This window comes from Sphaerodactylus townsendi, linkage group LG12 (assembly GCF_021028975.2).
Source record: "Sphaerodactylus townsendi isolate TG3544 linkage group LG12, MPM_Stown_v2.3, whole genome shotgun sequence".
Lineage (NCBI taxonomy): Eukaryota > Metazoa > Chordata > Lepidosauria > Squamata > Sphaerodactylidae > Sphaerodactylus > Sphaerodactylus townsendi.
The window spans coordinates 58895654-58918176 of NC_059436.1; the positions used below are offsets into that span (position 1 = coordinate 58895654).

Below are 22523 nucleotides of genomic sequence, written 5' to 3' on the forward strand. Positions count from 1 at the left end.
GAGCTCCACCCCATCCCAGCTGGGGAAACATCAGGGGGGTTCTGCATGAAGCCCCCAAGGGAGGGGCCGAGGGCCGGAGGTCTCGGAAAGGAGTTAGTGCCGCAGCCGGCACGGACTTTGGCCCGCCTTGAGAATCCCGCCTTAGAAGGCCGGGCCCGATCCCGGCCAGGCTGTGCCACGCAGACCCCCGGGGCTTTTCTGGGCAGCCACCCAGCCCGAGGGGTTTCAGGGGTCAAAGAGGATCTCTGTGGAGGTTTTTCCAAACAGCCTCCCCCACTCCGTTGTCCTGGGCGAAACGGGGGCCGCAGCTCGCCTCCCACCAACCCCGGCTCCTGTGTGCAGGGCCAGCCGAGAGGAGACAGCGATAAGGCTGTGGCGCAGAAGGTTAAGAGCTCCCGGATCTAATCTGGAGGAACCGGGTTTGATTCTCCTCTCTGCCGCCTGAGCTGTGGAGGCTTATCTGGGGAATTCAGATTAGCCTGTGCACTCCCACACACGCCAGCTGGGTGACCTTGGGCTAGTCACAGCTTCTCTGAGCTCTCTCAGCCCCACCTACCTAACAGGGTGTTTGTTGTGAGGGGGGAAGGGCAAGGAGATTGTAAACCCCTTTGAGTCTCCTACAGGAGAGAAAGGGGGGATATAAATCCAAACTCTTCTCCTTCTCCTTCTTCTTGGGGGGGAGGGGGCAGCCTCAGCGCTTCCCGGCTGTGGGTCGGCCAAACAAGCAGCCCCAACGCCCCAGGATCAGGACCACGCTGGGGCTGCTTGTTTGGCCGACACACAGCCGGGAAGCGCTGAGGGCCCATTCTGAAGCCAGCAGGGAAGCAACCCCGGCCCATTCTGAAGCAAGCGAGCAATCCCCCGCCTAAACATTCATGGTTTTTAAGCTTCTTCAGGAATGAAGCGCATTTGCAGAGAAGGAAGCCCCCCGCCCCCGCCACGCGAGAACCCGCACGGCCAGCGAGGGACGAGACCACGTCGGAACCTGCCCCGCCTTACTCTGCCTGGCCTCTTTGGCGCCTCGAGAAGGCCGACCCTGACCCCCTGCCGCCACCGCCGCGGCTCGTGCGCCTGGGGAACCGATGCCCTCGGTTTTAATCCCGTCAAGGAAGGGGCTACTGACGCGCCCCCCCCCCCATTGGCCCAGGGGCCCAATCCCTGCTCTGGGAGATATGTTTTGACTGTTTGCTGGTGTGTGAGGGGAACGGCTGTACGGCCCTCCTAGAATGACCTCGGCTTGGTTCTCTCTTCCGGGGGGGAGATTTCGGACCCCAGGAGACTCCGGGGCTTCTCAGGCGAAAGGCCTCGGGCCTTACCTTTCCGGGGGCCGTGGGGGCGACTCCGGCCGGCTCTTGGCAGCTCCCGACTCACGTCCAAGTCAGTCCCGCTCCGCTGCGCATTTCTCGGCCGAGAGGGGAGCAGCTGCGAAGGCGGCGTTGGGCTTCCTCCCGACTCGCTCCCCAAAAGCTGGCCTCGCCGACGCCCGTGGTGGTGGGGGGGGGGGGCTTTCCTGGAGAGGCGCCCCAAGCAGAAGCCGGCTGGGGTCGGGCCAGGGTTAGGGCAGGATCCTTCGGGCAAGCGAGCGAAACCTGCGGGAGGCGCTTTCCCGGTGCAGGGGTCTTTCCCCAATGGTCGCACTTCCAGGCTGGGAGACGGGGGGGGGGGGCGGCGGCGCCTTCTTCCCTTCCCTTGCCGGCCTGTGGGCTTGTGGCGAGGCCTTCAAGGGGCGCCCCGGGGAAATCAAGGCCTAACCTGCGCTTCTCCGCCTAGGGGCGGAGGGAGGCCGGTGGCCGGAGGCGAAGCGAAAGCACCCAGCAGCCGGGGATCCAGAGGGCAGCGTCCCCGCCGGGCGCCCCTCCTCGGCTTCCCAAGCTGGACCCCCCACGACCCCGTCCAGGCCCGCTCGGGACGGGGCGGGCTCCAGCAAGGCTGCAGTGAGCCTCCCGGGGAACGGATGGAAGGGACGGGGCGAGGGGTGGGGGGTGGGGCTGGCTCTCCCGAGCTAGTTCCCCGCAAGAGCGCCTCTTCTTTCCTGCGAGTCGGCTGCAGCTGCAGGACAGGGGCCCGCTTGGCCCAGCCGTCCTTCCTTGTCACGGCTGGCGGGCGAAGGAAGGAGGGGGCGCTCAGCGAGTCGGGACAAGGCCAGGGTGGGCTTTCTCTGGCCAGGAAGCCGGCCTCAATGGCCGCGCAACCCCGGGAGCCTCCAGGGAGGCCTTTCGAGCTGCCGCGTCCAGTACTAAGGCGCGAGGAGGCCGGCTGAAGACGACGGGTCCTCCTCAGTCCCGCTCCCGGAACCGACTTCCAGGGGGCGGGGGGGAGGCCGGGAGGGGGACCTTAACGAAGCCCCCCGAAGGCGAGTCGCTTCTCGCACCGCCACCCCTGTTTTCGTTGCGCGCCCCGCCTTGGAAACGGTTCCTGCCGCAGGCAGAAGGGAAGCGGCGTCCCTGGGGCTTCGCGGTCGGAAGCCGGAGCGTTTTCTCCCGGCGCGCCAGAACCTCACTGTTGATGCTGGAGGTCACCGGGTTTCAGGGCCGCGACCTGATTCCGTGTTGGGGTCCTGGGGGGCGCCCGCGGGTGGAAGGCCGCGATGCGGAGTTGGGCGCATCCAGCCGGCGGAAAGGGAGACTTGGCTGACCATTCTGGAAACTCCCGTGTAGAGGCCAGGAGGCGCAAAGCGGGGCACAAAATCTGTGGGAGATCAGCCAGAAAACCAGCGGCCACGAGCAAAGCCCACCACCCACCCACCCACCCCGCCCAAAAAACGCCTGCGCACGCACGCAGGCACACACGCACACTTCTCGGGAAGTGGGAAGAAGGGAATTAAATACGGCGCAAATACAACTTAGAAAGGATTCCTAGAAAGGGATTCTCGCCCAGGACCGAACTTGGCCAGAGTCCCAGAGAATCGTCGGCCCCGTCTTTGCTCGCTGCTGCCCAAGAAGTGCTGGGGGGGATCGCTTCCCCCCACCCCCCACCACTCAAAAGCCTTCTTTGCACCCGCCGGAGAAAGGGGACAAAGACGCCCGATAGCCGCGATATCCTTCCTCTTTTGCCGGGACAATCTGTTCGGGGTTTGGGGGGAGGTGTCGGGGTAGCTGCCGAAGGAAACGGCCTGCCCCGGTGACCCCCGAGCCCGGAGGCATCTGTGGCGCCGCTGCCGCGCTGGGCACTTGGCAGTCCCTTTTCTCAAAACGAAACAGACCGGCGCTCTCCTTCCATCGCTCTGCGCTGGGTTTGGTTTGAAATAACAATTGTCTTTGCGAAGGTGGAGTGGGGGTGGGAGCTGCAGGGAGGTCCCCATTAGGCAGAGCAATCGCAAAGGGGGGGCTCTCGGTGGGGAAGATTTCCTCCGCTGAAGTCACCTCTGGGGCGCGGGCGCGGGCGCGGGCGGGGAACAGACGCGGGTAACTCCCCAGAGAAGAGCCAGAACGCCGCCCCAACGACGGGCATTTCTGGCGAGGGCCGGGCGGGGTAGACACGCACACAAGGTGGTCGGAGCAAAGCATCCACCCCCACCCCGCGGCGACGGACGGAAGCGGCAGAGCCCTTTTGGGCCTTGGCAGGCGATGGCCGCTGTCGGTCCGGTGTAGGTCGGAGTTGCTGGCGGCAGCTTTGCCCGGACCGCGGTCGGCATTTCCCATTACCGAGGGGGCCCGTCTGCCCAACGCCCGTTTGGCCACAACGCGCCCCCTCTGCAAATAGTCTCCAGTCCTTTTCCAAGCCCCCCCTCCCCCTTCCTTACCTTTGCAGGGCCGGTGGGCAGGAGGCGGCTCTAAGGCCGCCCGAGCGACCACCTCCCTTTGCCTCGGGCTCCTGAAAAGTCTCTCCCCCCCCCCACTTCGACTGACTGGGGCCCCGCTCGGGCTCGTGTGCCTGCTCGGGCTGGCCTGGGCTTCCCAGTGGCGGTGGTCTCTGAGCCGCCCGCCTCCCCCTTCAGAGGGCCCGTCCTGGAGAGTGGCGGGGGGGGGCACAGGGCCACACCCGCGCGGGACTTCGTCGTGTCTGCCCTACCTGCGCTGCGGGCCAAGGCGCAGCCCTCCGAGGCGGCGGTGTCTTTGTCCCGTCCTCGCGCTCGCTCCAGGAGCATGGCGGTGGCGGCAGTCGGGCAGCGTCCCTGGGGCCGGGGGAGAAAGGGGCCTTCAGCCGGGCCAGGAGCCTCCCTCCGCCGGGCACGCGCCGTCTGGGAGCCCCGGGCGGGGCCGGGCCGCTTTTGTGCGGCTGGGGAGGGGAGGGAGGCGGGGAGCGCCTCCGCAAATCCCCCGCGGCACTTGACCACCCCCCGCCCCCCGCCGGCCTCCCGCCCAGAACACAAAGGCGCTGTCCAGAGTGCTGCAGGGAGGTTCGGCGGGCGGCCCGGCTTGGGAGGGCTGGGGGGAGAGTGGCTGAGCAGGCGGCCCGATCTCGTCGTCCCCCCCCCCCCACACACACACACACCGCCCGGCCGCTCCGGAGCAGGACTGTGGGGTGGTCCCGAAGCCCGGCTGCTCCACCGCCGCAGCCCAAAGCGGCACAGCCTGGCCGGCCCGCGGGAGCAGCAGCCGGCCTCCTCGGCCCCAAAGGCGCCTCCCGGGCCAGAGGGCGCATGCGAGGGGACGGGACGGGAAGCCGCAATCCGGCTGCTCCTCACCACGCGGGGCTGGAGCGCTCCGGGCAGAAGCCCGCCTGGGCAAGCTCGGTGCTTCTTCTGCCTGCGGGCCCGGAGCTCGGGCAGAAGCCCCCGGGCGCCCACCACAGACTTTGACCCCGTCCTTGCAAAAGAAAAGAGAATCGCGTTAAGAGCCAAAGTCAGAGCCCCCTCCCTCCCTCCCCCGCGCGCAGAGACGGCTGATCCCTGAGCGGCCTGGCCAGATATACTCTCTTTACCAGAATGAGTCTACTCCCACGCAACAAGGTGCACGTTTACTCTAAAGCAAGTCGTTGGCGCCTGTGTGCCTCCGAGGGCAGCAGACGGCCTTCCAGACCAAGCCCCGCTTGCATAGAAGCCGCGCTGTACCTTCAGCGGGTGCCAGCACGGTCAATGGTTTGGACTGAGCGGCCAGCAAACACCCCTTGGCCCAGGGAGGGCATGGCCGAGCGGAGCCCCCCTCCTCCCCAAGGCCCGGCATCCCCCCCGCCTCTTGTGGGAAGCGGGGCTCACCCAGGGTGCGGTCCACTGCGGCACTGCACTGGGGCGGGATCCGGTCTTTCAGAGAGACGGTGGGGCCGGCAGGGCAGGATTCTCTGGACCGCCCGACGGAACCGGAGCGGGAGATGAGCCGCTGGCTTCCCTGGGGCTCCCTGAGTGGCTGGCTGGCGGGGGAAGGAAGAGTCCCGTCTCAGGGAAACTAGTACCGCGGGGGTATCTCTGTGGCGCCAGGCTGGTTGCTGCGGGCGGCTGCTGGGCAAGGCAGCGACGGAGACTGTGGGTGGGCGGGGGGGGGAGGGGCAGGCAGAGCCCAGGTACGCCTCTCTGCCGTGGCGGAGCAAGAGCCAGCGGCGGGGCCGGAGTGCGGAGGCAGCGCCGAATCCTGGCCGCGGCCCCCAACTCAAGACTGGCTGCTGGCTGAGCGACCCGTCCGCCTGGCGAAAGCTACGGAGATGGAAGAGGACGCCTCCTTGCCCCGCCCCTCCGCCTGCCCGCCTTTGCCAGGCTGGCCTGCCAGCCGGTCCCAGTCCACTCAAACCCTTCTTGCAGGTGGCAAACCAATCGGCTAATACAACAGCATATCGGGAGAGTAACCGCCCGTGTAACCGCGAGAAGTACACGCATTTGGCACCATCAGCATATGATGTCCTCGACCGGCGGAAGAAAAGCAACAGAATACTGAGTGACCACTGCCAACCCCCCAAAGCCGAGGTCCTGGCGTCCGGCAGAGGCCCAGCAGCAGCCACACCGAGGGGCCCAGCCGTTCGGAGAACTGCGAGGGGGGCTGGCCAGAAAGCCGCCGCTGCCTGCCAAGTACCAGCCCACTAGTGGTCCTGAAGTCACCTCCCGGTGTGTTTTCAGGTAGTTCTAACAGGCTCTGGTTTCACATCCTTAGTGAGCAGGAAGGAACATCGAAGAGATTTCATGCAGAAATCCGTCATTTATGGTGGAAACTTCCACGCGTGAGTCGCTGCTTGTCATCCGGTGGTTTTTCCTTTGGCAAATAAAGAAAAAAGACACAAAATCCGTTCCTCCACAGCAAGTCGTTAGTTCCTACCTATAATTGTCTCTTACCCCAGCGGCTGCTTGATACGAAATATAGATGAAGATGTACCTCCGCCCTCCACGTAAAGAAAAAAAGCACCAAACCAACTTGTCAACCTCCTATACAGGATCTTGGAATTTTTTTTTTACAGGAAATAAACATAAGAAAACAATAAAATATATTGGGGGGGGGGGGGGCGGAGACACCAGAAGCGAATGGACTAACATCTACAGTGCGCTTATTGTCCGGGCATCATTATTGAAAAGACAGCACAGGACACACACACACACCAACACACACCCGGAAATAGTGTGTTTGGAAAACGGCAGAAGGAAATATCCATCTTTGTGAAAAGGCTTGGAAGAAGAGCATTTCAAAAAAATAAAATCTGAAGAACAAGCAAATGAAGGGGAAACTTAGATGATTTTCCAAAGGGATACATTCATTAATATAAAGATGAGATGAGAATATAGTTTAATATAGTTTAATGAATTTTCATACAGCCTACAGATACATGTTACTGCGTGACAGAAAATCCTCTTCAACAATAAAATGCTTGTTTTAGATTTTTGTCACGTTAAATAGCAACATATTGGAATGTTTCTCCTGAATGCAAAGAACATTGTGCTTTGTTGTAAATGGCTTCCTTCTAATGAAAAACCAGATAATCAGAAATGAAGATGTGAGTTATTAGGAGTTCAGGGGTGGAGCTTGTGCCACAATAAATCCATGACACAAAATTGTGTGAGAGTTCTGCTGCAACAGACTTGCACAGCTTGAGTCCTCTGGGATCTATGTTTGGAATGAGTATGCACATTCCCTGAGTGCCACTCTGGCATGACGTCACGCTGGTGGAGACACCAGTGACCTGTTTCCCTCAGCCATTCTGCAGGGAGGGAAAAAGAGCATGGGTCCAGACCCTGAGCGTGCCAGAGTTCCCTGCACCCCTGGCGGCACCACCCTTTAGGGAGCAGGGCTGGATCGTGTCCCTGTGAGTGGAGCTGCCAAAGGGGCCAGGGCTTCCTGACAGCACACAGCCCCGCCCAGAAACCCCAGAAGACTGGGAGGTAAGACCCACCCACCCAAGAAGCCTGTGGCATGGGTGCCAGGGATCCAGGCATTCAAGGCGCAGCCCCTTGCCACATTTCCTTTTGCCCCACAAGGGTGTGGTGGACACCATAGCAGGACAAGCCGATCCAGCCAAGCCCTTTCCATCCCCTTTCTTGAGCTCACTCAGGCAGGGTGCCCAAGAGGTCTGGGTTCGAGTGCCTGGCTTTGAGCCTTATAAAAGATCTGTACCCCCCCCCCCCACCGCCATCTGTTTCATGCCTGGGAATGGACATCCAGCTGCAAAACACAGAGCAGAGGCCAAGCACAGACCAATGTCCCCCAGGTCTCACACCAGTACCCTAACCACTGGCCAAGCAGGTAGACACAGGGCACGAGGCATTGCTGATGTCACCAGCAGTTGGATGGGACACACTCTGCCAAGACTGCCAGCGTCCAGCCAAGGGTAGCCAAGGCTCCTGCCTCTGGGACTTCTTGCTGCCCTTTGCTCAGCCCTAACAAGGAGCTCCTGTGCATGCCCCCCCCTTACATCCCTTTCTCCCCAGGATAAAATTGCTGCCCACCACACCCACTTCTCCTCAACTCACAGCCAGCTAGAAATGTTACGCCCAGAGGCAAACGAGTCCACAGACAGAACACCTCTGGAAGAGCAGGGAACCTACTGGAGAAAGTTCGGGATGCCTGCCTCTTCCTGGTTCTTCTCTGCCTCCTGCTGTCACTGCTGCCGCCGCCGCCGCCACGCTCTTTAGCCTGGGTCCCGAGATGGCGGGGGGGGGAGTGGTTTTGAAACGTTTCTATGTCTATTTAAAATTATTTACAAGTATGAACATGCCAACCTTGTACTGTGTGAGGTGAGGTGTGCCAACTGTGAACTCATGTGCCTCTGAACATCGCGTGTCCAGCTGGCTGTGAGTGGCTGTGGGTGGGGGGGGTCGCTGGCACAGTCTCCCAGAAGAGCCCCACAGGAATGCTCTCCTCCTTGCAGAGCCACAAAGGAAGAGCAGGGAAAGGCAACCTTTAAGAGGCAAATCCTCTGGAGAAAGCACAGACTCACCCCACTGAGAAACAACTGTGAGACAAGAAATGCCACCAGTAATTTAAATTTGCTTGGTAAAGCAATGGAAATGCAGCAGCATCCTTTCTGTTTTATCCCAGCAAGGCAAATGAGTAAAGACTTCAGGATTGGCAGGAGGCTTAAGTGGCATCTTGCAAAGCAGCCTAAGCAAGAGAGGAAGCCCCAAGGACCTGGCAGTGCAAAAGAAAGCCCTGGTGGTCATGGGGCTGACGGGAAATTGGAGGAAGGCAAATAAATGGAAATAGGAAACAAAGGCGGTAGCATCATAGAGAGAAATTTCCTTAATTCCTCTTTACCCTGTTTTGTCTCTGAAATCCATCAATCCATTTATTTTCCTCTTTTTCTTCAGGGGGGAATCAAGAACTGGGTGTTGTGGGTTTTTTGGGTTGTGTGGCTGTGATGTGATGGTTTCTGTTCCTAAGGTTTCAGGCCGGGCAGGAGCTGCCTGGACCGCTCACTGGCAGGCTCAGAGGCAGGTCACAACGAGATGTGTTTCCCTCCATTGCTCCAGAAAAGGTCTGGACACAGTTTCTAATACATTCTGTTTTGATCCAACAGACATTCAAAGAGAGGAAGAAGGGAGAATCTGTGACTTTCCAGAATTTCACACTGCAGGTGCTCAGAGGCAGCCTTCCCACCTTCCTGCTACTGCCCCACCCTTTGCTGTGTCACATAAAACAGCTCCAAGGAACACAAATGGGTGCCTCAATTTAGAGAAAGCAACAGGGGGAAAAGTGAAGTGGAATCAATTGCTGTATCTAAAAGAGTGAATGCCAGAAAAGGAGACACCCCCCCCCCTCCTCTCCTAACAAGGCTGGAGGCAGCAAATGGAGACAAAGAGTTCACTCTAGTGGGGGAATTAACATGTACTGGTGGCCACATATGACTCCCACCAACCAGCTGCTCCACAGGACATTTCCAATGGTGGAAATGCTGTGGCAGAGGGAGTCTTAAGCATTCTGGGTCTGGGTCTGAATGTGGCCCCCACACACCCTAGAAGCAAACACTGTCAGAATGTGTGATTCAAAAAACCAGGAACCTAGAAGCAAGACGTTAATGCAGCAAAGCAAAAAGACAGCAGGAAGGACAGAGTCCTTGTGAGTCAAGTGAAACGGAATAACAGTCGATAATGAGCTGCACAAGGATTTGGAAGGATGTGTAAATACAACAGCATGACACAGAGATGATTTGTTGTCGTCACTGGCTTCTTTTCTGACTGACTAAATCCAGGGGCTTCGAAGTGTGGGCATACTGGTATACATAAGGAAACCTTCATAATTTCATTTAATGACTCTGGGGGTGTTATCCCAAACTAGAATTGGCCTCAAAAGATGCTTAAAAGCCTTTTTTGAGTATTGTAAATTGAATGAATTGAAAGTCAACTACGCAAAATCAAAAATTGTAGTATTTTCGAAACGATGGCAACAATTGACATGGAAAATCGATAATATTTATTTAGAGCACGTTAAGTCATTTAAATATCTTGGCTTAAATTTCTATTACAATTCCAGCTGGTCTTCACAAAGAACCTGCTCTATAACATCTGGGAAATGCCTAACTTCGGGTATTGTGCAATTCTATTATGGGAAGAGCCGTCAAACACTGGAGGCTGCTCTAAAGATCTTTCAAACCAAGGTAATACCGAAGATCCTTTATGGAATTCCCATATGGGTTGAAGCCTTTACTCCAGAAATTGAACAAGTTCAATCGTGTTTTCTGAGAAGAGTTATGGGCGATCCCAATAGTGTAACTTTCACTACATTATGCCTTGAATCTGGCTTATCCCTAATTGAGACCAAGGCCGGGATTACTACAATAAAGTACTGGCTTAAGATTCATTTTAGAACAAAACAAGATGATATTATATCTTATCTTCTTAAAGATGCCCATATCTCACAATGGTCTAAAGTGATTATTCAAAAAATTGGAAATATTGGAATTGACTTAATCGCATTACAAAAGTTTATTTTGATCCAAATTAGTGATAGGTTGAGAGATCATGAGAGACATTTCTTTTATTCGGCCAAGATCGCAGCCTGTTCACCATGAGCCTTGGGAATTTCCCCTAAGCATGGAGTTCCAGCCAATTATCTTGTTTCTACTCTATCTGTTGAACAGCGTTGGGCCTTTATGCTAGCCCGATTTAATAGTATTCCTTCAGCTATGACATCAGCTAGATACCAAAAAATTCCAAAACATCAAAGGTATTGTCGTTGTGGCTCTGTTGATTCGCTGTCCCATATTCTTATTGAATGCTGATGTACGATCATGCTTAATTCACCCTTTATTACTGTCAAAGAAAATACAAAATTCTTCATATGTTGTATGTTTTCTTTTACAGGATCATTCTTTTGATGTTACTTGTACAGTTGCTTCTTTTTTGGCTATCATTTTAAAACGATAGTTACTGTTTTACTTGACTATTGCTGTTGGTTTATATTTAATTATTTTACATTATGTTGTTGTTTTATGCTAATAAAAGGCACTGACTGACTCTGGTGGTAGTGCAACATCCCATCAAGTTGCAGGCAACTTAAGTTGACCGTTTGGGGTTTTCATGGCAAGAGATGTTCAGAGGTGGTTTACCATTTGAATGCTGGCCAGGGCCAACTTTGCTCAGCTTCTAAGATTTGTTGAGAGTGGGCGGGATAGCTTGGATCATCCAGGCTGGGCAAGACATGATGGTGGAAAGTGCCCTCAAGTCACAGTTGACTCATGGGGTTTTCAAAGCAAGAGGTGTGGGGAGATAGTTTGCCACTGCCCGCCTCTGCTTCCCAACCCTGGACTTCCTTGATGGCCTGCCATCTGAGAGACAATCAAAGTCAACGTGGCTTAGCTTCCAAGATCTGACAAGATCGGCCGTACAGGTCAGACTCTACACAGCCTATCAAAAATGGACTGAAGTTCAAATTCTTATTCCTGCCTTGGTTACATTCGTTGGAAGAAAGGGACTTTATGCTGTTTCCTGCCTCATCCTACAGAGGGGTTTTTTACCAGCGAGCTAGTGGCTAGATAGGGACTTAGGAATGTGTCACCTTTACTCTATCATGCTGACTCTATCCCTTTGATGTAGACTGATACTCTTAGGGACTTCCTCCCTTGCTTCCGCCTTCTTCTCCGAACCTCTCCATCTTACCTTCCCCATGCCTAGGGAGAGGATGTGTCTCCTACGCATCCGCCTCCATCCAGCTAGATTAGAATAGATAGTGAACCTATCTCTCCACCTTTCTATCCAGAATGGAGTTCACTAATAAATACTCTTTTCGTTAGATTAGAAACTACAAATGACTCTGACTTTCTTTTGTGTCTCTCTAGCAAGTTCTCTCTAGCAAGCTCAGCCACACGTGTGTGCTCAGGTAAGCTTCCCTGTGTTCAGCCTCTGTGCCGCTCTGCTACTTTTCAAGGGAAACACACGCACCAGGTGTGGTTCTCCCCAACAACATTTTTGAAAAATACCTTGCCTATCCTACAGCAAGACATAAATCAAGAAGTTAGTACAATTTACCACTGAAAGTTGTTTCCTCCTGTGGAAGGGGTTAAAAATTATTTTACAAAGAATCTTGAACCTGTTTATTCTTGTATCACACAGCTTATGATTGGCACAGTTCAAATACATGAGAGAAGCAGCACAGAGTAGTTCTCAGTCAAGCTTGTGGACTTCTACTGTAACTCTAAAATGGTTAGTTTTCCCTGCTCTCTCTTCAGAAGCTGCACATGCCCTAGTAAGTTAGGTCTCCTGGTAACCTTTGAGCAGGTACCTGGTCCAGCCTTTTCATTTCCTTACCAACAAGAGTCGTTTCCCCACTTCTAAGATGGAGGTTGATACGCACCAGTTTCATTTGTTCCAGGACCTTTTGAGGGCGGGGCCACGTTCCCCACCACAGCTTCGGCCCCTTGGTCCAATGGACGTGGCAGCCACGCAGCAGACAGGCAGGACTCCCCATGATCCGTTCAGGGTGTGTCCTGATTGGCTGCTGCATTGTGCTGGGGCGGGAATTTTTTTGTTTTCAAAGGGACAAATCAACGTCTCCACATCTATTTGAGCACACACAATATGCGTCTATGCCCCTGTGTGCTCAAAACTACATGGAGAAGGGGCAAGATCTTGGTCCTGCTGCCCCGCCCCGCGAGGCACTTTCCACCTGCGTCTGCAGCTGCTGCCATGTGCGTGTGGGGTGTGCTCCACGGAGTCACTGCACAGAGGTCACTTCCAGGCTGGGCAGGAGCTGCCTGGACCACTGGCCTACCACTGCCTCCTCTGGCCATGCTCCCCTGCCATGCTCCTCCTCCCCCCGGTGCCGAGGCCCCGGCCTTGCCTCTCATGGCGGCACCCATGGTCTGCACCCATGGTCCAGCTGGCCTCAGTAGGCTGCTCGGTTGCTCCAAGCCTGCATCATGGAGCTGTCTGGCGCGTGGCTCATCGGAGGGCCCAGCAGGCCTCAGCAGCCTGTGGTGGGAGCTTGGAGGATCCCTTTGGGCTCTCCGCAGTGGGTGGTCTTGGACTGTATGGACCACACCTGCTTCTCAGCCTGCCTCTCGCATCGCCCCAAACCCAGCTGGGACTGGAAGCGCAGCCACACACATCTGGGTTGGGAAATACCTGGAGGGTTGGGGGAGTGGGGGGGAGGGACATCAGCAGGGCAAGATGGCATCCAGCCCTCCTTCTGGAGCAGCCATTTGCTTCAGGGGGGCTGATTTTGACCATCCAGAGATCAACTGGCAGAGCTGGAGATTTCCAGGAAGCACCCTTCCTGCCAGGGGCCTTGGGCAATGGTGGCACCCCTAATGATTCTGGCTCTCAGGAAGTGTAGCCACACCCTCTGTGTCATGCTGCCCTTTGGCACAGGGTGCACTGTGCCCGGACCTTCCACCCACCCACCCACACACACACATTTTATTCTCACAAGCCAGTTTGAGCAAGGACAGCCAAACTGGTTTTCTTTCCAACCTTCATATATGCTCAGAAATGTTGGAAGACAAGGACTTTATGCTGTTTCCTGCCTCAACCCACAGAGGGGGTTTTACTAGATAGCTAGTGGCCAGATAGAGACCTAGGGATTTGACACCTTTACTCTATCATGCTGGTTCTATCCCTTTGATGTTAGACTGATACTCTCAGGGACTTCCTTCCTTCCGGCTTCTTCCTTGACCCCTTCTCACTTCTTGTTCCTACCATGTCTAGAGAGAGGATGGATGCTCCTCGCATCCATCTCCATCCAGCTAGATTAGGATAGCATAGTGACTCTATCTACCTATCTTTCTATCCAGAATGGAGTTCACTAATAAATACTCTTTTTATTAGATTAGAAACCACAACTGACTCCGACTTTCTTTTGTGTAAGCTTGCTGCACATTGGGATCTATCACGCACACGCACGCATATGAGGTAAGGCTTCTGCTGTGTTCTAGCCACCCGTGCCGCTCTGCTAACTACGATAAGGGATAATCTCCAACTACCAGGAGCACTTATCCCAACATTTTTATTAGATTAGAAACCACAAATGACTCCGACTTTTCTTTGTGCCAAAGCTCACTCACAAGCTCACACACATGCGCGCAGGTAAACTTACGCTGTGTTTAGCCACCAGCGTGCCCTGCTCATTGTGCTACAGGAAAACACACTGTTGCTCCCTTCAGGTTCTGGGCCCAGATTTTGGTTGAAGTCCAAACTGGAGGCCCTGTGCTTTTCTTTTCTTTCATGTGTGCTGAAACGAAGCAGCTTTTGGGAAAGCAATCTCAGTGCTTTTGAGCTGTGTGTGAAAGAGACTTGGCACTAAGGAGTTAATCTCTTTGTTTTTCCATGGAACTCTAAGGAAGAGGTTTCCACGGGCAGTTTAAATCAGTGCCTTTGTTCCATAATGGCACAATATATGGACAGTAAATTGAGGCTTCTAATTTTGACATCGGATAACTACGTGGATTGGGAAACCAGGATCCATTTTGCACTGGATGCTGAAGGATTTTTGCAGGTCATCAACGAAGATCCACCAGATGAAGGAACAACCAAGGATAATTGAGCGATAAGAGAGAGATGGTACCGCAAAGATGCCAGGGCAAATGCAATAATTGTGCACTCTGTAAGTAGCAGCACCTTGTCTCATATTCGTGCATTTACTACAGTGAAAGGAATGCTTGAAAAGATAGCCCGAATCTGGGCTTCCGCCCATACCCTCAGCCAGCTGGGCTTCCGCCCATACCCTCAGATGCCAATTATATGATATGCGCTATGAAGAAGGTACATGTTTTCTAACATATTTGACTGCACTAGAAGAGTGCTTTACTAAACTTAAAAATTGCAGAGAAGAGCTAACTCAAGGGGCTAAGACTTCTGCTCTGTTTTTAACATTACCTACAAGCTTTAGAACCCTGGTTGCTGAGTTAGAGAGACAAAATGCATTGAGATGCGCTCAAGTGGTTGAACAATTGACCACAGAGATAAGCCTCTGTAAAATGCTTGCATTAAAGGAGAGGGGGTTGCGGGAGAAAACTTTGCCTTTAAAGACCACCTTTAATTCAAAAGATGCAACTACCAAGAGATGCAACTACCAAGCACCCTAGGCAGCCAAATTTGCATGAGGTTACCAGGGCAACGCAGCCAGTATTTATGATCCTTTGGCCAGCAGAGGTTCTTTCCAGAAAACAACCACTCCTAAGCAAATCAGATGCTATAAATGTGAAGAAAATGGCCACAAGGAGGCAGACTGTCCCAATAGCCAGACCCAGACGAAGGAAAAGTTTTTTAAACCTCAAAAGAGTGCACCGAGGTTTCCAGATAAGAATAAATCTCAAAGCAGTCATAATTTTTATATGGTGCAGACAAAAGAGAGCAGTCCTGGCTTCATTTTAGATAGTGTAGCCATCTCAAATCTAGGTAATTAAGTTTTTTCACAAAACTGCATGTAATTCCAGAGCAAAACATTTACATGGGAAATGGCACATTTTTGATTGCAAACCAGAAAGGAACTGGAATTATTCATTGCCGATTACCAGATCATTCTATTGTTGAATTTCTTTTGGAGAATGTCCTTTATGTGCCTGAAATGAGCAACTCTTTAATCTCTGTTTCTGACCTTGAAGACCAAGGCTGTAGACTTATTTTCAAAATGGCAATTGCTATGGCCGTTTCCGCACGGCCGCCATGCGCCCCCACGCCGCCAAGAGTTCTGCCGGCGTGGGGGCGCAAGCCCGTTCGCACGCAAGCGTGCGAGCAGGCCAAGCAGAGGCCCCCGCAGGAGAGGCGGCTCCGCACGGAGCCGCCTCTTCCCCCTTCTCCGCCCCACTCACGATGTCTCCGTCGTCGCCTGCTGGCCGTGGAAGCCCCGCCCATGCTGCCCTACGACCCCTGGAGGTCGGAGGACAGTGTGGGCGGGGCTTCCACAGCCAGCAGGCGACGACGGAGACATCGTGAGTGGGGCGGAGAAGGGAGACAGCGTCTTCCTGGCAGCGTGGTTCGCACCGCGCCGCCGGGAAGATGCTTCCCCCCCAACAACAACCCTTTAAAGGGTTGTTGTTTAGGGCGGCCTGACGCCACCCTGGGGGGGAGCGCAGTCAGGTCGGCGCTGCTGCAACGCAGCAGCGCCGCCTGTGCGAACGGCGGCCTGGGGGCGGCGTTTTTACTGCCCCCAGGCCGTCGTTTTTGGGCCGTGCGGAAATGGCCTATGTTACCAAGGATGATATTCTATGTTTAGTTGCTTCTAAGGCTAGAGGTCTGTATAATGTGAATGAATTTACAGAGAATGATGTCTTTTCAAATGAATCTTAGGATAAAGAGCCCCATGACCTTGAACTTGACACTTATAAAAATGATTATGAAATCAATGAAGCAAACCTTGTTAATTCATGTAAGCAAGACAGTTGCTCACTTCTCTGGCACCAACGCCTAGCTCATTGTTCTAATAATACAATTCAGAAAATAAAAAAAGGAGGGATTAACTAAAGATCTTGATTTTGTAACCTGTGAAACTAACCACTCTTGCGATTCACGTCTTCAAGCTAAAGCTGTGAACATACCATATCCTAAACAGAGTGAAAGGAAAATGAAGCAACCTCTGGATCTGGTCCATTCCGATATTTGTGGACCTTTTCCCGTGACTTTAGGTAAATTTAAATATTTTCTGACATTTACAGATGATTTTTCTAGATATGTGATAACATTTCTTTTGAGAGAAAGATCTGAGACTTTGGACAGGTTTAAAGACTATGTGAGAATGGTGCAGAACAAGTTCCAGCGAATTCTTCAAATCCTGCACAAGAATGGAGCAGGAGAATATGTCTCCAGAGCGATGCAAGATTTCTTGTGATCTGAGGGCATCCAATACCAGACTATGGTGGCATACTGCCTCCCCCAGAATGGTGTCTCAGAAAGAGCCAACCGGAGCCTCCTGGCTAAGGTGAGATGCATGCTAATTGCAGCACACCTCCCACAGCACTTCTGGGGAGAAGGCATCATGATAGCAACATATATACACAATAGGCTGTACACTACAACCACAGGTGTCACACTTTTTGAACTTTGGCAAGGCTACAAGTCATCAATGACACATCTAAGAGTATTTGGGTGCACAGCTTTCGCATATGTCGCCAAAGAAAGATGAAAGAGCAAGTTTGAACCAAGAGCCAAGAAAGGAATCTTTGTAGGCTATTCATCTCAATCAAAAGCTTATAGAATTATGGATCCTGACACCAATTCAATAACCTATATTAGGCATAATTTAAAAATAAAATAAATACAATATATTAAAAGGGGGGAAACAGAATAAAACCTAATTAGGTTAACTAAGTTTTGTTCAGGGCCAAAGCAAGAAATTTTGCCACATCCTCGGTCCGTTTAGAACAACGATCGTTGAGTATCTGAGACTTAACCCTGTTGGAAAGAGCAGGTTTTGAGTTTATATACGGCTCAATAAATTGTTTACATAAGTCAGTGTGACGGGGACAACACAAAAGAGAAGCCAAGGGTCTTAACATAATGCAATATTTTGGAGTCCCAACTAGAATAGTGGGAATCGTTTAGACTGTGCCACATTAGGCTGTCTGGCTTCACTCTAAAAAATGGAGGCGAGTCCAGAAATGTAAGGTTACTATCCAAATGCAAGATGTTATTAGGTTTAGGCCCAGTTCAAGACATAAAGAAGCGTGCGCCACACAGTTGGGCAGGCCGAGAAGTGTTTGAAACAATTGTATCTAACACCTTTGTGGGGACACTAAACCATATTGGGGCTTCATAGAGTAATTAAGGAAGCAGTTTGGTGGAAAATATTTTGATAGCAGCCGGTAGATACTGACTTGATAGCAGTCATGTTGCGCTTAATAAGTAAGATGGTTTGCTCGATTTAGGCTGTCCATTTCAGATTGTATTGGAATGTCACACCTAGGTATCTAAAGGTGGGTACTGGTTTGACTACATTCCCGTTTATTTTCCATTGCTTTGGTTTCCAGGATATACCAAATACCATTATCTTGGTCTTAGTGTAGTTGATCATCAGAATGTTTCTTTGGCAGTAGTTGGAGAAGGCTTGCAAGAGATGGATCAAGCCAACACAGATCCGTGAGAGTATTATTGCGACATCAGCATACAATAAAACAGAGATCTTCTGGGAATTCAGGGTAGGCGGGTGACCATCACTATCTATAAGGAGAGGGGGAAGTCACTGATAAACAGATTGAATAAATAGGGGGCCAGTACACAGCCTTGTTTGATCCCTCTGCTCGTTGGAATTTCAGATGTGCCAATTGATTATAACGGACTTTACATTTAGTATCCGTGTATAATCTTCTAATTAATATGAGGAGGCGAGGGTCTATTTCCATAAGTGTCAGTTTCTGCCGGAGGAGGTCTCTTGTAACTGAATCAAATGGATTTTTCAGGTTGAGATCTACCCCGATGATGAATACTTCTCAGCAAGTACAGCAAGTACTGTACTTATCACTAGACAGTGATCATAGGTAGAGTGACCCTTGACAAAACCAATTTGGGTAGGTTCGAGGAAAGGCGATGCCCATATTATAAGGGTTTTTTTGGAGATGAGTGGTGTATAATTTGCCAATGATTGATGTAAGGCAGATGGGCTGATAGTTGGATGGTAATGTCGGATTGTCCTTCTTGAAGATGGACATAATTGTTGCTGCAGTCTAATCTTCAGGTATGATGCTGAATTTATTGATCATGGTGAACAAATTCGCCAACCAATAGTCTCGAAAGTTGGTGAGTATTTCAGGAAGTATCCCATCGGGACCAGAGGCCTTCCCTCTTTTCAGGTGTATCATAAGATCATTTATCTCATTAGGTGCCACAGGTGGCCAGTCTGGAAGCTCATATTTTGGTAAATCTATAATTGCAGGTGAATAATGTGTTGTATCAAAGAAAAGGTGGTAAAAGTGTTTCCACCAGGCATCTGCTCTAATAGTGGAATTAAGGTTGTTAGGATTTGATTGGGAAACATCAAAAACCAAACGCCAGGATAATTTAGAATCTCTGGCTTTTGTGGCTTGGTTAGTATGTTCCAATTTTGGTTGTGACGTTTTTTGAGAATTATCGTCTGCTGAAGTTGTTTGCATCCAGCAAAGTATGATTCGCGAGTTTCCTGCATTGGGTTTTTTAAAAAATAGATGAAATAGATATCGAAGATGCCTTTTCAATAGATAGCATTCCTGGTCAAACCAAGAATCGCATGCAAAATAAGGTGTAAACTGGATATGTTTAGTTTTCGGCTGAATGGAGGTAACAATAGCTGTGACATGCTCCTGATAACAGCAGGTTAAGGTTTTTGGTATGTTTGCCACAGCTGCAGACTGGAAAAGCTCATCAAAAGTTCCTATATTTATTAGGTGTGTTAGTTCCATCCTCACTGACCATTTAGGTGGTATTACCTGGAGAGGATCAGCAGATCTGTTCATTTTGAGGAAAATGAGAGAGCTATGTCTTCAGAGGGGGCCCACCATGACTAGACCCTGCCCCATGATGACTGGCTCAATATCAGGAGGCCTGTTATTATGGGGATTTTGCTATTGCTGCTTTCTGTATGCTGGGGATGGAGGAATGGGTTAATTGCATTTCTAACTGACTTTCAACTGTCTTCTGTATGATGTTATACTGTACCAGGTGCTGCTCAAGGTCAGTGCCTGGCCGTCTCTACCGTTATCTCTTTCACAGTTCCTTTTGGGTGCGCTTCCCCAGGATGGGGGGTGCAGTCTGCTTTAACTACTGGGTTTTGTGTGGGCAAACCTCAGTTCTGGCATGACCAGAGAAGATCCTCAATACTCAATAAACTACTGTTCTTACACATGAGTTTGTTTCAGTTTTTGGGATTCTGACATTATGCCAGAACTTCTCTTAGGTTGAATTCCATGCTGCCGTGCATTGCTGGAATTTCACCTTCTACTTTTGCAACTTTTATCAAAGACTTTTCTTGCCAGTATGATCTCTTCAGAGACCCAGCCAGGGGGTGCATCCGCGGCTGCAGACCATGGGTGCCCCATTCCTGAAGACTTAACAGGAACTTCGGATTCAGCCTCTGACCCAGCAGAGGGGCCTCGGATCCTGCTTGGAAGTGCAGCAGGCAGAGAAGCCCCTACCCCAGGTGGATTTTTGGACTCCATTCACCCGTTCATGACTGCCCCGCTAGATGGCTTGGAGGGAGTTACCGTGTGTCGTCGTCGGGGTCTGGACTATCGAGAATCTCAGCCTTTGGGTTTGGGCAGTGCGACGTGGGCTACAGCACCTTTGGCTGGAAATGTGTAGTTGCCAATCCGTCCATCGGAAGGGGCTGATTAATCGGAAGCTGAAGCCTGGCGGATGCTCCAAGTGTTGGAGGAGGCCTGGGATTCAGAGCGTGAGGAGTACCACTGGGCCCTGCACCAGATGGAACGGGATATAGAGCACCTGCAAGCCACCCTTGCCCAGGCTCACCAAGTAGCCCCTGCTCCCGGAGCTGGAGTAGCCATAACGCCAGCTGCCCCAGCACCAGCTCAGCCTGCACCAGCACTGGCACCAGCTCTGCCTGTCCAAACGGGACCCACCCCAGCGCCAGTACCCGCTCAGCCTGCCCAGCCAGTTCCGGTTCCAGCTCCAGTTCCTGCTTGAGCACCGGTACCAGCCCAGCCTGTCCAACCAGGACCCGCCCCAGCACCAGTACCCATTCAACCTGCTCAACTGGTGCTGGTACCGGCCCCAGCTCTGGCTCCAGGACCAGCTCCAGGTCCAGCTCAGCCTGTTTACCCCAGACCCACCCCGGCTCCGATTCCAGTACCAGGCCAGCTGCCTCTCCAGCCAGGCCCCCCTTGCTGCCAGCTGCACCTGCTCCATTACCGGTCCCGCCTCTGATGCCACTGTTTGTACCACCAGGATGGGGAGTTCCGGGTGGAGTGTTGCCAAACTTTGCACCCTATGGGGTAGCTCCCCCTCCGCTCATGCCCAGGATCCGGCTGACTACTCGCTTTGATGGGACTCAGGACTTGCTCCCGGCTTTCCTGGTTCAGGTCAATGCCCACATGTTGCAGTATGGGCGGCAGTACCTGAACAATTTTGAGCGTGTTTGTGAGGTAGGGTCAATGCTAGATGGCCCTGCAGCCAATTGGTACATGAACCTGTTTCAACGTCAAGCTGCAGAACTGCGCAACTTCCAGGATTTTATGATGGCCCTACGCTGCTGCTTCGAGAGCCCATTTGTGGGCGAGCAAACAAAACAGGAACTCATGGAGATGCGATAGGGCAAAACCCCTTTTGCTGAGTTTGTTGAAAACTTCCGTACCGTGGCCAGTAAGATCCAGGATTGGGATGATCCTGTGAAAGTGTTCGTTTTCAAGAAAACCCTAAACCCGGACTTGTTAAACTGGGCTCTTGTTCAGGGCAGCCCGCAGACCCTGAAGGAGTGGATTGTACTCGCGGGTACTGCAGACACTAGAATGTGTGAAGCAGCCACGTTGGGGGTTCAAGTCGGATGATCCCCACTTGCCCAGCTGCGTCGGGCGGTGCCCCAAGTTCCAAGCCTACACGCCCTGCTCCTTTGAAGTGCCAGATCTCGCCGGAAGAAAACGCTCGCCGCCATATGAATCTCTGCCTGTATTGTGGCGGGGAGGGCCATATTGCTGCGTTTTGTCCCACCAAGCGCACCCCCACTCCAGCTACTTCCACCCTGGCAGCCAAGCCGGCCAAGCCGACCAAACTGCCGCCAAGAGGGGGTGCCCGTGCAGCAGCTCCCCACGCCACTGGGGGGAACAGCCGATTCCTTGGGAGCCTCCCAAGCCAGAGCGGGTGAGTGAAGCCATAATTCTGCCCCTTGTTCTGACCAACAGGCCCGGATGCCCAAAGCTAGTGGTCCAAGCCCTTGTAGATGCCCGAAGCTAGTGGTCCAAGCCCTTGCTGCTCTCACTGTTTAATACATCCCCGTTTGGTGGAAGCACTTGGGCTGCAGCCCATTTTGTTGAAGGAGACTATCCGGTTTGACCAAATGAATGGCAGTCCAATGGGCGGCGGTTCCATCACATCTCGCACCCCAAAAATCCTGGCCAATTGTGAGGGGCATTGGGAATGCCGTAGCTTCATAATTGCCCCCATCTCTCAGTACCCCGTGATATTGGGACTATCTTGGCTTGTGGATCATGACCCATTAGTGAAATGGTCTCAACGTGTTTTGACTTTTACCAATCCTCCTTGTGGAGACCACATGAGCCCTGATCCACCCGAACACTTGCTACATCCGCCTGAGGGACTCGCTCGCGCTCTGTCCCAACCTTCAGTTAACCCTGAAATTCCCTCACCGTACCGGGACTTATGGCAAGTGTTCGAAGAGACTGAGTGTGATTCCTTGCCGCCCCATCGTGATACTGACTGTAAAATCAAACTGGTCCCTGGAGCTACACTACCCAAGGGACAGCTATATTCCATGAGTCCTGCTGAGGATACCGAGTTGCGGGCGTTCCTGGATAAAAATTTGGTGCGCGGGTTCATTCGGAGGGCGCGCAGCGGTTTTGCAGCCCCGGTTCTGTTTGTGAAGAAGAAAGATGGTTCCCTGTGGCTGTGTACTGACTACAGGGGTTTGAACGCTGTTTCGGCCTCTAACAAATACCCGTTACTCCTGATCAAGGATTTACTTGCAAATCTTGGCTCGGGACATATTTTTACCAAGTTGGACTTACATGAAGCCTATTACTGGATGCGTATGGCTGAGGGCCATGAACATTTGACTGCTTTTAATACTCGCCATGGACAG

The 22523-nt window shown here is 52.6% G+C and overlaps 1 protein-coding gene across 1 annotated transcript in view; it reads right to left on the reverse strand.

Annotated features, from left to right (window-relative positions):
* Positions 1 to 4158, reverse strand: part of LHX3 (LIM homeobox 3) — a 28322-nt gene extending 24164 nt beyond the window's left edge. Inside the window, exon 1 of the mRNA XM_048513285.1 lies at positions 4012 to 4158. Coding sequence (XP_048369242.1) covers positions 4012 to 4087 — 76 coding nt within the window. The 5' untranslated portion in view covers positions 4088 to 4158. The remainder of the gene's footprint in view (positions 1 to 4011) is intronic.
* Positions 4159 to 22523: the final 18365 nt, after the last annotated feature.